At 38.8% G+C, this 15,670-nt stretch overlaps 2 protein-coding genes across 6 annotated transcripts in view; one reads left to right on the top strand and one right to left on the bottom strand.

The window, feature by feature from the left end:
- PAQR3 (progestin and adipoQ receptor family member 3) overlaps nt 1–14,848 on the top strand; it is a 27,871-nt gene extending 13,023 nt beyond the window's left edge. For 2 of the 4 annotated variants that reach the window (XR_012060929.1, XR_001460449.3), the window contains 4 exons: nt 2,626–2,716; nt 5,612–5,760; nt 8,428–8,547; nt 14,256–14,848. Coding sequence is in view for 1 of the 4 variants with exons in the window: in XM_006198226.4 (XP_006198288.1) it covers nt 2,626–2,716; nt 5,612–5,754 (234 nt within the window). In the remaining 3 variants the exon portion in view is untranslated. Of the gene's footprint in view, nt 1–2,625; nt 2,717–5,611; nt 8,374–8,427; nt 8,548–14,255 lie in introns of those variants that run through there. The other 2 variants (XR_012060928.1, XM_006198226.4) reach the window with 2 other exon arrangements.
- BMP2K (BMP2 inducible kinase) overlaps nt 9,968–15,670 on the bottom strand; it is a 117,212-nt gene continuing 111,509 nt past the window's right edge. For both annotated transcript variants that reach the window (XM_072942056.1, XM_072942057.1), the window contains one exon: nt 9,968–15,670. In XM_072942056.1, coding sequence (XP_072798157.1) covers nt 14,286–15,670 — 1,385 coding nt within the window. In that variant the 3' untranslated portion in view covers nt 9,968–14,285.

Here is a 15,670-nt window from a genome sequence, read left to right as displayed (position 1 = left end):
AAATGATCCTTTTGTTTTTTGAGATTTTATCAAATTTATTTTAACTTTTGTTTTTACATTACAAACATTTTTTTTAGTTGAAGTATAGTCAGTTCATAATGTGTCAATTTCTGGTGTACAGCATAATGTTTTAGTCATACATATACATTCATATATTCATTTTCATATTCTTTTTCATTATAGATTACTGCAAGATATTGAATATAGTTCCATGTGCTATACAGTATAAACTTATTGTTTAATTATTTTGTATATAATAGTATCCTCAAGTCCTGAACTCTGAATATCCCTTCCCACCCCCTTTCCCCACTCCCTGTAACCATAAGTTTATTTGCTATGTCTGTGAGTCTGTGTCTGTTTTATAAATAAGTTCATTTGTGTTTTTTTTTAATAGATTCTACGTTTTAAACATGTTTCGTGTGTATTTTTTTCTTTTTCTTTTTACTTGAAGAGCCTAGGTTTTTTTTAAGCTTTTTGTGATGGGGGGGTGATTTAGGTATGTTTGTTTTTAACAGAGGTACTGGGGATTGAACCTAGAACCTTGGGCATGCTAAGCCCATGCTCCACCACTGAGCTATATACCCTCCCTTTCTGAGATGTAGTTCTCTGTAAAATGATCCATTCTTAATTCTGTCTACAACCCTTAGTATGTAAATATCCAAGTCCTTACTGTAGAGGAGGACTCCCAAGTTTCCAGCTTTGTCAGCTGGGTCAGGGATAATGCCAGGGGATAACACAACTGTGAAAGTAAGAGCAGTTGATTCGTTTGTTTAGTTTGTGGAGGAGGAGGAATTGAATTGGGAAGGATTTCTTCTTGGACCTGTTGAGTTTGAGTTACCTGCGGGATGTAAAGCTGGAGATAGGGTCTGAATTTAGCTCAGAGTTTGAGACCAGTGATAGTGATTTGAAAATTTCTACTGTCTTGGTAGCTGAAGCCATGTGAGTATATTCCACCTAGCAAGGGAAATACATTGGGAAATGAAAGAAGCACTATTACGGTGAGGTACTACAGGGGGATATGGAGTACATTAGGAAGAACCTCAGTGAGAATTCTTCAGCATTCTTGAAAAGGGGATTAGAAGTAAGACTTAAGTCCTTAGAGATTCATATGATGATGCTTTAAGTGTGTGCTAGAGAGTAAACTTGAGAATTTTTAACATAAGTAATTATGCCAAGAAATCTAGCAGAAATCATATACACTTGTTATAGTGGGACTTTTGGGATATTGGAACTTAAAGGCAGGTTTTATTCAAAAGAACTATATTTTTTTAGAAAAGGAGGGACTAATAGTATGCTTACATATTACTTGCATCAAGTTGGCAACAACTTGGTAGAAAACATTTGCATATAAGAAGAGACTGCGATGGTGAGTTGAGTGACTTGATCTGGCTGCACTGCCAACTTGAGGACAAGGGTGATGCTTTTGTCATAAGATTAGGAAACTGGGAGAAAGGTGAGGTAGTAGTGATGAGTAACTTCAGTGATCCTGTGAAAACATCATTTTTATGACAGTTTTGATGCCCTTAGAATAAGTAAGAAAATAGAATGGGGAACTGCCACTCTAGATTTAATCCTAACCAGAAATGAATTATTGACATAGAAGTGAAAGAAATTTGGGGATGAGATAAACACATCCTTTTAAGATTATAATGACAAAAAAAGAGAACCTGATCCTTTAAGCCAGTAGATTTTAGAGAAATTAAGGGGAAAGGGAGGAATTTTGTATTCAGAAGTCTTAAAATAGAAATATGTCTTAGGAAGACAGTGACCCTCTAAGACGGAAATCTAATATTATCACAGGTTATTCCAGTGCAGAAGCAAAGGGACACTTTCAGAGAAGTTCTCCAATAAGCTCTAATTTTAAGAAGATAGAGAGAGAGGCACTTAAACAAAGATAAGATGTTCCAAAGAGCTAATCTTGGGAGGTAGGGTGGAGTTGTGCTCTAGAAATTTTGAGAAATCTGAGGTTAATTAGCCTGAGAATGTAGGATTTGGGGCAAGGGACCCATATAATTCTCAAATATTTGTAGAGGGAAGAGAAGTAATTTGTCTTTATTAAATGGCTTCTTATAAATTAGATTTATAACGGAATTAGGAACAATGTGTATAAATCACAGCTGGCTGATTTTCTTAGGGCAGGTAAAAGCTTTCCAAGATTGCTGTGAGATGGCCTGCTTCATATAGTTAGTGTTTAAGAGAACCATTTGTTTGGGATGGTGGAACAGATGTCATTGTTGAGCTGAGTCTCTTGGGTCCTCTCCAGCCATAAATTCTTCTTTAGTCTCTTTGCTTCTTCAGCTGGTAAGTCCATCCCCTATGTCTTCCATCCCTGCACCTGTGTTGTAGGTGGCGCTGGGTGCCCCGCAGAGCTCCACATGCTGAAGCTCCAGCTGCTCCAGTGCCCTGACCTCTAGGGCACTCTCTCCGCCCCACGATGGTGCACTGCTCCCTGCGGTCTTGACCGCAAGGTTTCTATCGTTAGAGACTATCTACAAAAGCAATTCAGATTTAATACTTAAATCCCACCTATGAATTCTGATTTTAATTTGATGAAGTGATTAGGTTTGTAATGAACTGGGAATTCACAGTAGGGAGATCAGTAAAAAAATACGTTTTGCTTTTCAGGACTTCGCACCGCGTGTGATTGTGATGTATGTGATTGCTCTTCTTGCTTTCCTATTCTACATTTCCAAAGTTCCAGAAAGGTACTTTCCAGGTAGGTGTCACTTTTATAGTGATTCTGAACTTTATTCTGAATATATGGTGGAGGTATATGCTTCAGATCATCAAAACTTATTTTTTTTCAATATTATTGATTTTAGAATGGCTCTTCTACTCTCAAGTGTTATCTTAAACTTTTAACTTTCAAATGGCTTTCACAAACTTTTTCTTTCACTGCCACAGTATGAGTCCAATAGATAAGGTTCCCACCATTTCATGATTACGAACTTGTGACAAAGCTGGGAGTCTCCCGACTCCCAGCCATGGCTTTTTTATGGAGTATTGGTTAGCAATTACCATTTACTTCCTTGTATACCAACTTTTGCATAAAATTAATTTATATATGCAGAGACCCATAAAATAAACAAGAGACAAGGAAAGTAAGAGGATATTGAAAAGGAGCCAGGTTTAGGATCACCTCACACTGTATCTGTCCTAAGTTTCTGTGAAATAGACAGAGCTCACCAATCTGGCTTTCAGCTTCCTGGCACCCAGTGCTAAGAGGAAAATAATGTAAGTTAAGGGTCCTCATGTCACCCAGATAAACACAAGTGAGTAACTTAAGGACAGATTTCCTTGCTTCTTCAGTCCAGAGGGGAAAAAAAAAATCTTCTGATGGAAAAAAACTAAGAGGGCACTGGGTAGAGTGAATAATGTTCTCCAAAACATGTATCTGCTCTGTTAGGAGCTTCAGCCCTGGAGCCGGACAGCTTGGGTTCCAGTCCCCCGCCACCCCCTACCAGCTGCATGGGCTGAACAAGTTACGTAAGCCTTCTCGGCCCAGTCTCCTCATCTGAAACATGTGATACTCCTTTTCTCTCAAGGGGTTATTGTGAGGATTAGATGAGAAAAGGCACATGAAACACTGACTTCCTCACAAGTGGTAAGCACTCTGTAAATCTTAGCAGTTGTTACCATGATACCCCTTAGCCCCAGATTCATAAGTGAAACACGCGGCTTAGTAAGGGACAGAGTGACGGAAGTCCAGGTGAGCTTTGGCTCGAGTCCAGAATCACACGAGACATACAGCAGTGGTCTTTCAGTTTCAGGCCAGAAGTAGGGGAGCAGTTTAAATTCAAATTGCAATTGTCCCCCCTTCCTCCTGGGGTAAGAATCTCCTACAGTGAGTCGAAGAGAGGGTTATGGCACTTGTCACGTGTGTTGGGGAGGAAGAAAGTATGAGAAACCTTTACTAGAGAATGAGTAGACCACGGGCATTCCTCTGTGCACTTGATTTTTCACCACCGAGTTTTAAATAAGAATGAAATACAAAGAAGAACCTGAGTGTAAACGTTAGGCTTCAGGAACGTAACTAGGACATGTCCCTGAATTTAAGACCACCCATCCTCCAAGCAGGGTCAGAATTTCCCTCAGAAAACAGTTCTGGTAAAATACATTTTTGTATCACTTTATTAATTATTAATGTCTTCTTCATAGATGTAGAAATAAGAAATAGAAAATTAAGCAGTTGAAGTTCTCTGCATTACGCAGTTATGGCCATAGTGTTTTTAGGCCTTAAATTCAGATCAAAACTTCCCAGTTGTCTAATATAGGACACCTATAAAAGGTCAAATGTTATGTAACTTAACTTTTCTCAAGGTGAACTTGACATAAAACGTGCTCCACGTAGCTGAACGTGTGGAAGTATAGGTACATTTAAGCAATGGAGATACAGAGACCATAAATTGAAATCTCAGATGTTCATGAATGAATGGCTTAGAAACCTTGTCTGGCCAGTCCTCATTTATTACCTGGTCCTAAAGAGAAACATGTGTAGTGGTGGTGGAATGGTGGACGAATACTGTGAAATCAGAAAACTTCAACTTCATCTCAGGTTAACTTCTTAAAAATATATAAACATCACAATGGTGTTTGATGGGTTCAAGGATCCCCAGAATGTCCATGGACAGAATTTATTGGCTCTGTAATACTTGTTATTACAATTAATCAGTTTTCTTTATAATTCTCAGTATTGTATGCTTTTAAAAATGAGTCTGTGAGCTTCACTAGGCTGGCAGAGGGTTCCATGGCACCAAAAAAATTGGAAGAACCTCCACAGAAAGGATTCTATTGACTTAAAAATCTCCATACTGTACTGATTATTATTCTTGGCAAGAAAAGACAGTGATGGTTAGAGACTATTTACATTACATAATGTAGAAGCACCATGAGTAAGAAAAAGTTATTTACAATTAAATTTCTATAGCTCTGTATTTTGTTATTTATTTACTTTGTCATTTTTCAAGACGCTTCCCACGTTAGTTATTTACTCTCCTTGGAATTTAAACTTTAACTACAAAGAGAAATGAAGTAGTTATCCTAAGTTGTATGTGAATTAATCAGTCTTAGCTAATTAACCCATTACTAATTACAGTTTGCCAATTATTCCATTAGTCTGATATCACAAGATTTGGGTTTGAGCTTTCTCTCTACACACCTGCTTAAAATACAAAGTGCTTCCAGCAGACTTACACCCAAACACAGCAGTGTATCTGCTTCATACCTGACCAATTTACAGCACTAATTTCCTTTGTTTCTCTCATGTGATGTCTTTTCTTCACCAGGTATATAAGTTGAGACGTGGGAGACAAAAGGTCAAATTCCTGAAATTAACCCAGTCTTGATTTTGAAAAGACATTTGGAATAATATTTCAGAAATTCACCAGGATACTTTATGAGTAAAACCTTAAAGTCAGACTCAAGTACAGTCTTTTTTTTTTAGAAAACATTTGGGTAAGAATTAATCTCCAGTCAGTCTCCAGGTGCTCTGAGATGGCCAAAGTCTCTTTGCTGCTGAGACGTATTTCCAAAGCCACAGATGGTAATATATTTTTATTTTAATATCAAAATATTACAACCAATATTCTTTTCTCTCTACCTTCCCTTCCAGGACAACTAAACTACCTCGGGTCAAGCCACCAAATATGGCACATCCTTGCAGTAGTGATGTTATATTGGTGGCACCAGTCCACAGTGTACGTCATGCAGTACAGACATAGCGAGCCCTGTCCTGACTATGTTTCACATTTGTGAACTCAGGTATGGCCGCCTGATGTATTCACTTGTAAGCAATATATAACGGGGAGTTGTATGCCCCACTATTTCTAAGATTCCCACGGGTTTTTCCTCTTCCCTCTGGTTTAATACATCATGAGTAATACTTTATAAAAATGGGAAAATATACTTGGGGATCTGTAATAGTCACTGCTTCATGGGCCCTTAAAACTACTAATTCGCTGCTTGTACAGAAAGTGAAAAGTAGTTGGCATTTGTAAGAAACATCTGAATAACAATGGATGTGAAGCCAGTGTAGAAGTAGTACTCGTTTTACTGAACACCAGCTTAATTTCCTTAGGAAGGGCTCACCTCCATTAGAAAATGGAGCCATCCTGTGTGATTGCTGTAATAGTAGGTATTTACAGTCGACGATCAAGTTTAAGTGCCTAATCAAGGCAAGGGTTGCGACAGCCTGTGCTTAGCACAAGCTGATGTGATTTTGAGTAATCACTAGCCTTTAAATTGATGGTTTGTGAGAATCCGGCACTTAAGATATCATTTCCTTCAGCTGTAGGTTCTCCTCTCCCTAGAGACATTGGATTTTTCAGTTTGCTAGAACAAAAACTTTAGACCTCTTCTCCTTTAAGTTGAGAGAGGCATGAGAAGAGGAAGAGAACTTGCATTGTCATTTCCCATCAGGTAAAAATCATATTAAAAACTGCTTACATGACCAGGTGACAAATTCTGTGGTCTAATAACCAAGTTATTAGCCATTTAAGCTTCTCAATTTCAAGTAATATTATTTAATTCCATGTAATAATTGAACTCTTGCCAGTGGATGGCAGATTTGGGGTTCCAAAATTCCTGTGGCAGAACAGTTTTCACCTGAGTTCACAGTCTTAAATGTCCTGATGATGGGGGTTCCCAGCCACATGGGTGCTACTTTCAAGGCCATAGAATCCGGAGGGCTCAGTTCTCGACCCCAGAATGAACCTTAAGCCTTAGAACAAAGTCATGTAGACGCCCCATTTGATGACATGATTATTCACCTGTGCTCCAGTCTGTCCCTGTTTATGCATGTGTTATTGTACTGGTAACTCACAGAATTGATATATACTATCTAGTATTTGGGCCTGAGACTTTAAATTTGCTCTTTATTGTATATACTTGAAAAATAGATCCCTCTGCCCTATCATACAACATAGTGCTCCTATTCTCTGGTCTTTTCATTTGTGTAAGTTAAATCCCTTAAAGCAGCCATTCATAAAAACATGTCATTTACTGGAATATAAAATATTACCCAAGTTTCTTAATGGGTTGACATGAGCTGCTCTAAATACTGGTATATCTTCAGACCAATGGAAGTTGTGAAAATCAGGAGGTGTGACCGATGGTGAAGCTTACTCCCCAAATGCCATTTGTACATCTGGTATTTAGAATGTTTCTTTAATGTGCCTCAGTTTATGCATCTGTAAAATTCTGTATTTCTTTTCAGTGTAGTGTTTTTGGAGTATAAGTTCCCCACACTAGTATTTCAGCAAGGAGAATACCCCCTTAGGAGGCTAAGGGCGCACCATATTGCACCCATTATTATGATGGGACACCACTTTGAAAATGGCCTTTTTACCTCATAAGGCCAGAAATTTGATTCATATTCTAAGTGAGGGAAGGTTTTGGTGAAATGATACTAGGATATATTTTCCCTAAAACATACCTTATTGGCATATATAATATTATTGCTTTTAAATAGAAATTTTGTCATTTTGGCCAAATAAAATACACCTGAGTAGTTATAATTAATTTAAAAGTGAAGGAGACATCTAGTTATTTTAGGCCTGGCACCATTTTTATTATATATCTTCTCAAAATCAAAACATAGTGAACCTTAATTTTCATGTTCTTTTAATTGTTACTCTATTTTTTATTATAGTGTATGAAGTATTTCATACTTGCCATCTGACTTAATAGATAAAAAGACCATACTTTAAGACTTTTTTGAATTTAAAAAGCATACAGGTCTTACTGTAGAGAGAATTAAATTATACCATGTAAACATTTTGTCTTTTTATGAAAATATTAAATATTGTAAGAAAGCTCTCTCATTTTTATCTTTACTATGATGTACTTATTATTAAGCAGGGAGTGAATGAATGTGGGTTGCTGTCAGCTATAACCACTTCTGTGTATCAGCATTTATTGACCACCTACTGTGTGCACATCACTACTGGCAAAATTTTTAAGGCATTGTTAACATTAAAGAATAACTATTTAAAAATTGCCTATGAATCTGAGCCTTATAATAATGTATATTTAAGTTATTTGTTTTTATTATAGATTTATTAAAATAAGATTAAAAGTACACTATTCAGCTGCAGTACTAAAAAAGACTGGTTTTAATTTTACCACTGTGTAAACTATAAAAGCTCTTTACCTACAGACTTTACAAGGACATTTTAAAATTATCCATGGCTGTTTTAAATTGCCTATAGTGATTTATAAGTTTGTAGTTAACTCATTAAAGAGAATTATCTTTCTATATAAAACCATTTTCAAATAGCAAGATAGTGCTTGTCTTTTTTGTTACTACAGAGTGCAATTCAGTAAGCTGCATGGCAAAATGTGTATTATGTAAATAAACTGGGTTTACTAAATATATTAAGTGCTGCTTGTCATTCTTTATAATATAACAGCTTCAAAATCATATTTTAGAATCAGGAATGAAGATTCAGGGAATATGTGTCACTTCTTATGGCATCCCACCCGGACAGAATAACCGATTTGAAGATTGTGATTGCCTGGCATAAAGCTGTACAACTCTCCATTTGGCAGGTACCTACCTAGAGATACCCTTTGCCCTGCATTAAACGTCAAGGGGCAAAGCCCACACTTCTGGGTTCCTGCCACGTGCTGAGCTGAGTAGGTCGGTATTCACTTGTAATCATCATTCTGGGTAACTTCACCCCTGCCGAAGTGCGTGCAGTGAAAAATCAGCTCAGCTGTTACAGGAGGGGCAGGAGTGTCTTTCACGTGGATTATCACAGTATTCGTGTCTATACTGAAGAGAGGTTCAGATGCTGCTGTGTACCAACGTCCCCTGAAATTCTGCACCAGACGACTTCCTGAATAGGAGAATGAAAGTGATCCAAATCCGAACCTACCTTTGAGAAAACATGTTCGCAAGGGAGAGAGAGTTATGGTGGGGGTCTCTCGTGAAAAGTTACTGTTCCGTCCTTAGCGGGCGGGGATGTTAGCCGCCAAGGTTCTGGTCTTGCTCTCTAAACCTGGGATCAGAAACACTACGGAACATACATGTAAATCAGTAGTGCCCACAATCTGGAGCAAAAGTGAACTATCTTTAAATGTGCAACATATAAAACCTCAGAAGCTCATGCCTTCAGTATGAGAATATTAACTACATCTTACCTATGACGCTAGGGCGGGGCTTATTTTAAAAGGGATTCGCTATTCAAAATAAACGGCTGCCACTGCAGCATAGCTTCTTCTCTAAAGAAGGTAACTGTAACTGAGTGTGAAAAGTGGTATATGCCACACTCTTCTCTTTTTATGGAGCTTTTCAGCTTTTCTCGTTCGTGATATTTTGCTCCTTTGTACCGTTTATTAAAAAGAAACAAAGCCCTTATTTTTCCACATAATTTTAGATAAATGTTACTCCTTCTGAAAAAAAAAGTTCATTCACAGCAAATAAACTGAATCTTGCCACAAGTCACCAAGCTTCAACTCCAGTTTGTGAAATAATACATAACATAATATTGCAATCTTGATACCAAATGCAGTAAATAGGTTTTCTCTTTAATATACCAAAGCCTCCTTTCTGATATAATCAAGGATTGCAATACATTGCTTAATCAAACAGTTTTCAAGTTAAATATGTTACCAGTTTCAAAATAGTGTAAAAAAATAAATTACGTATAATGTAAACACTATGCCAAACATTCAAAAACTACTTCAAAGTCTTACGTTTTTACCCTACCTTCATCATTGTACGTATCAGTAATTATAGTGCCTGAGCAAGTTGTGCTGTTGTTTTTGCTGAACAAATACTGAGTCGAAATGTGTTTCCGTCCTTAAACCCAAGACTGAGCTCCTTAGAGATCTAATCCACTTCATTTTTCTGTTCTGTTAGCTAGTACATAATAGGTGCTTAATGTTTGTGGTACAAAAGGAAGAACTGACTAGAAGTTTACAACCAAAACTTTCAATAAGAAGACAAATAATGAGACTCCAGAAGTCAACGATTATAAAGAATATGCAATCCATTTGGGATTTATTGCATTTAAAGGAAGCAGACTATTAAAAACAGTAGGTATGATAAATACAGTAAGAAAATAACTTTAAATTTCAAACAAAACAAAGTGAATGAGGGACAGAATTCAGTCAATAAGAATAAGCAATGTAAAGGCAACATACTAGTAAAATCAGTTAGTGCTTAATTAGATACAGGACAAAAAAAAACAAAAACTTGTTCTATGTCATAACAGTTTCCTAACAGCTATATCTGAGGATTGAAATTAGCTTTAGAAAGTATGTTTTTAACAATTAGAAATATAATAAAGATGTAAATCAGGTTTATTAAAAGTTAAAGTTCTTTGCTTAGTGGTACATAAAAGGCTTCAGAAAATTCAAGTTTAACAAAAAATGGAAGTGTAATCAAAGAAAGTGCACTTAAAGCTGTTTGCCAGCAATTAAAAAGTAGCTTACTGTTACTAGACTGCTTACTATTCAACGACTTTTCAATCACAAAAAGAACGTAGTAATAAAAACAATTCTCTTTCAAAAGGAGCACAATAAATTTTTAAATAAAAATAACCCCAAATGGTGGCCCTTTGCATTTTCATCTGCCTACCTTATTCTTTTAGTGGCTTTTGTCAACCCTCACTAGGAGTGAATGTTCTTTTAGTAATGATTGTGGTTGCAATTCCATTTAAAATTTAAAAATTCACATTAATTCCACGGTAGAGAGATGTGCTGTGTGCATGCATGCGTGTTTATACATTTATCTTAATATATAAACACCACTGTGTATAAGTTTTCAAATAAACTATCACGTTATTCTCACAGTAGATATGTCATCTCATTCTCACAGTAGATCTATCAGCTCGATATTGGACCTAAAATGATAAGTAATTGTGCTAAAAAAAAAAGACAAAGGACAAGAAAAAGCTTACTGCACATTCTACATAAAAACAAATGTACCCCAAATCCTCAGACCCAGTGATATTAATACACATGTACCTTCTAGCAATGCTGACATGAAGTACCAAATCGTAAAATAAACCAAGCAGAGAAGAAGCTGAAGAGCGGGGAAACGACTCCTGCTGCTCGCCAGCCTGGAGGCGTGGGCTCCACCTCAGTATTTCCCACCAGCAAGACGAGGACAAAACAGTCTGTCACTGTCAGGCAATAATCAGGGTAGGATCAAAAGCTGTGTCTATCTACAGTTCCAAATAATGTCATAACTGTGCCCGGGGACACACACACACAGGGAGGGGTGAGGTGTGTCAGTGGAAGAATTACACTCTTTCCCAATGGATACTTCTCAATAAATATTCTAGTTAGTTAAACCTTCATCCAGCCTGTCACCTTTCCTCCTCCACCTAATATACATACCAAGCAACTTTTGTGTGTTAGCACATACATTCCTCAATGCCATAGAAGCTGATCTTTTTAACACTAACATTTTGCTGAAGTGATAATATTAAAATAATTAAGCAAGTGGTCCACTTTTTAAAAGATGATTTAAAAACCAACAGGCATTCTTAAAGCTGTTAGGACAGAAATAACTTTGGCCTCAGACTTTTGCTAGCTTCATAATACTTTACTTCCCTTAGTGATGTTCAAGTATTGCAGGTTTAGAGTTATGACTACTTTACATGCTAAAGAAGCTCAGAGGACACCTGATTAATAGAAACATAATTTCTTTTCAACTTTCCTTCCTTGAATAAGAATTGGACCACCCCAAAATAGAGCCAAACCTTTACTGAGGGCTGTGTGCGAGTACATGTTAAGCTCCTTCATATATGACTTGGGAGCTTTGTTCTCATAATTCTCATAAGGGAATTACCTGGGCATCAGCTGTGTGGAGTGACCTCCATCCTAACAGAAGTAGGAGAGAACATGATGGGGAATGAAAAGCAACCCTAATTCTCTACTCCTTGGGAAATGCCTCTACTTCAATAGAAAGGAATCTCCCCATTTCTATCCCATTGGGTCCCCTAGTAAGTTCTAAATGTTTTCTCTGAGCTATAATCTCAAAAGGAAAGTCACTGGGGTGTGATATAATAAACTTAAGAATGTAAATATTTTAAACTATGTCAGAGTGTTTCCTTAGAATTATCCAGCATTATAAGCCAAAGTGTCTATCAGTGTCTACATCATTTAAAATTATTCAGTGTATTAAGAAACAAGTGTAAGCAAGGCCTTGGTATCAGATGGACTCTAGGTGTTTCGTGTTTACATCCCAAAGAGACCCCTTCTAAATTATGAAACTCATGAGGTCTAGCAGAGACCAAGGCTAAGTAAAATAGCCAAAGAAGCATACTGGGTATACATTAACCAACGGATTTTTGCTTTTAAAAAATTGTTTGATACAAACCTACTGTAGTTCATGAATTTACTATGTGTAATCATCAACTTCACTTTTAAAAGAAAGTTATCACTTGAATCTACTTTGTAAAGTTTTAAAGAAGATCTACTTGAGCATTTGCATTAGCAGGATTAATCAACCTGAGAATCAGAAAAAAAAAAAAGGTGCAAACATAATATTTGCCTTTGGCACAAGGACAAGTAACTGGTGCAGTCGGGCTCGAAAAGTACAACTTTACGCAGTAATGACATGCCTGGTCTGCCTCTGCTACGCTGTGATTCACATATTGCTTCCCCGTTTGTCTACAAATGTCTATCTGATTTAAAACATAAAAGAGAAAAGAGAAGTGATAAAAAAAAAAAGATACGGTTTAGTTACATATACTTTGCTGCTTTCCAAGTGTAGATCTGTGGAAACAGGCAAATAGCTCATCCCAATTGGGGCATTATAATTAAGAGAGTCTAATAAGGTTACGCATAAAATACATTTTAATTGGGCTCAAAGAGAGTTAATTTAAAATAGAGCAATCAAAGAGAATGCCAGTTGATAATAGTTTCCACTCCTTTTTGTAAATAGCTTTAAGGGTTCTAGTAACTTCTAAATGTTAATTTGATAAGGAAGGACAGTAAATTATAACTTAAAATGGAGACACAGGAAGCACAGATACCATATTCACATTAATTCATATATGTCATTTCTATCTTATTAAACAATTTCTATAAAATCTCAAGTTTCTAATTAGGATTTGTGATGTAAAAAAAAAGGCAATTTGGTAGCTGGGTTCTTTTCGCTAAAGACAATCAACTAACTAGCAGAGTTCAGATGCTAGTCGCTCATCACCTGCCACCTACAGCCACTCTGAGATCTTGTGTTAGTGCAGAGGTACTTGCAGCAGGATGTGCGAGTCCCGCCAATAAGGCTTTGTGGGTTCCACTGTTCTGTGCACTTTATTAAAACTACTCTACCCTCCAGACCGAACTAAAAAATTGCTGCTCATGACTTGGGGACTAGTTGGTGAAGGTGGTAATTTAATAAAGTACATTAGTAAATGCAACATGATTTTACACTGTAAACGTCTCACAAACTCAGGGTTTCAGCTACATATTTTTTCCTAAAAGAAAATTTCTATATAACCCTTGTCCTCACTCCCAGTTTTTCCAATATTCTGCTTTCTTAGACATGATAAAGTTTTGAGCAAGAAGCCATTATTCAAAACACAGAACACAAAGTGTTCCTTAAGTACTGAGTGTTTTTTTCTTTTATGTTTTTCCACAGGTCAGATATTTCTGTTTATTTTCTAGGCTTCCACATAGATATTCCGTATTAATGGCACTTTTTTTTTTTTTAATGAAACAGTTTTAGGCACAACAGTCAGTGACTTCTGGCTCTGCTTTGTAGAGAAAGGTGTAAGGACTGCATTCTCCAGATTATAATTTTCTCATTCTTCATGAGAACTTGATTTTTGTTTTGCGTCTTTTACCATGTGGCAATTAGAAGAGACCTTAAAAAAAAAAAAGTCCACAAATGCAGCTTGTGTATGTACAAATTACCTTGGTTTTAAATGCTGGAATTCTGGAATGAGCCTGGGACATGCACACAAATGTGACACTCAGTTAGAAAAAGAATGTCACAGCCGTCCAGTCCCAGCCTTTCAGGGGCTGCCCGACTGGAAAGGGGCCATGCTTTCCCCGGATTTGCGTGCTGTCCCGTCAGTAGCTGAAACCCTGGGTTAGGCTTTGCCATTTCGCTCCCTTTGCTCCTGCGTGGGAGGGACATGGAGTCGCGACCCTGTGCAGACCCTTCCTTTTTCTATTTGGTTTATTTAAAAATCACCTATTCTGATTGATCTATAAGAATGGATGGTATAAAGAGCTATACAAATAAATTTTCTTTCAAATTCATAAAACTATGCCTACTCTTTTTTTGGAAACAGGAGTTAATACCAAGAGTCTGTCGGAAGTCTCTACTGTTTAGAAGGAAACGGAGCAGCACCGAACGGGTCCAGTTCAACTGGCTGGGGCTGTTGGGACTGATGTGGAGGGATGCTCTGCACCACGAGTTCTGTGAAGGGCACGGCCCCAAAATCATCCATTTTCAATGCCTCGGCCCCGTGGAAGGCCCCATGCAGTGAATTTGGCCTGGGCCGCCCGGGCAGGACGGGGTTGTCGCTCCGGCCCTGGTGAGGGGGGTGCCATGGCAGGTCTGGGGGGTGGAAGGGCTTGGCCCCGAAGGGGTCCAGCAGACTCTCCTCGGGCTGCAGGCCGTGCCCTCTGTCCTTGCCATCCGTCAGAGCGACGCTGATGTTCTCCTTGGAGTCCGAGATGGTCAGGAACTCGTTGCTGCTCTGGGAGTCCCGGCGGCCCACCCGGCGGTGCCGGCGGGCCCTCTCCGGGGTGCGGTAGGCGGGCTTGGCCGTCTTCTTGGCGCCCGTCGGGGTGCCGTGATGCCGCTTCCCGTTGCTCTTGGCCACCTCCGGCTTCGTGCGCCTCTGGCGGGAGGACAGTTTCTGTAAACTCCGCTGTTTGACTTTTGGCTGCTGACTCCCAGTTATTTCCTCAAAGGGCACCAGCCCAAAAAGGTCCTCGTGGCTGTCGCTTCTGCTCGTGGCCGTGGAGAAGGGCTGGAATGGAGTCGACCCAAAGATATCGACACTCTGGGGACAGGCGGGGACGGTCACCTTCCTGCTGAAAGGCGCCTTGGTGAAGACATCAAACTCCTCCGGCTCGAGTCCCCCTGCAGGAAGCCGGGGCCCAGGGGAGAGGTCCTTCCCCTGGCCGCCCTGTGGGGGCTGTTGCGCACGCGCTGCAAAGAAGGGGACAGCGCCAAATACATCAAACTCGGGCTTGGGAGCCTCGGCTCTAGCATCCGAGGGGAACTGGGCTGGCGCGAGGAGTGTTACACCAGAATCTGGGAGCGGGCCGCTGCCAGACCCGTCTCTGTAGCGGGGGCTCAAGTCGCTGTACTTGGCTTTGGCCTGCTCATAATCAGAATCCGAGCTGTGCTTCTCTTCCTCCTCCTCATCTTCTGAATCCATGAGGAGAGGCCTGTGACCCAGATTTTCCGGTTCAGTATCATCATCGTTAAAATCTCCTTGTTCTCCCTGGAGAACTTCTTCATCATCTTGCTCCTCCTCTTCACTGCTCTTAGGAGAAGGGGGGTCTGATTCAAAATCACTTTCAGATTCATCATTCGCCTTTGGCACCTGACCGTGTACTGACAAATTATCTGAGGTTTTCTTTCCAGTCCGGTGGTCTTTAGGTACTGGGCTTGCTTTTCTATTCTTGATGGCGTTTGCAGTGCTGTTTTCCTGATTCCTGGATATATGTTCAATTTTCTTTTCAGGAGAAC

This window comes from Vicugna pacos, chromosome 2 (assembly GCF_048564905.1).
Source record: "Vicugna pacos chromosome 2, VicPac4, whole genome shotgun sequence".
NCBI classification, from domain to species: Eukaryota; Metazoa; Chordata; class Mammalia; order Artiodactyla; family Camelidae; genus Vicugna; species Vicugna pacos.
This window is presented reverse-complemented; position numbering and strand designations above follow the sequence as displayed.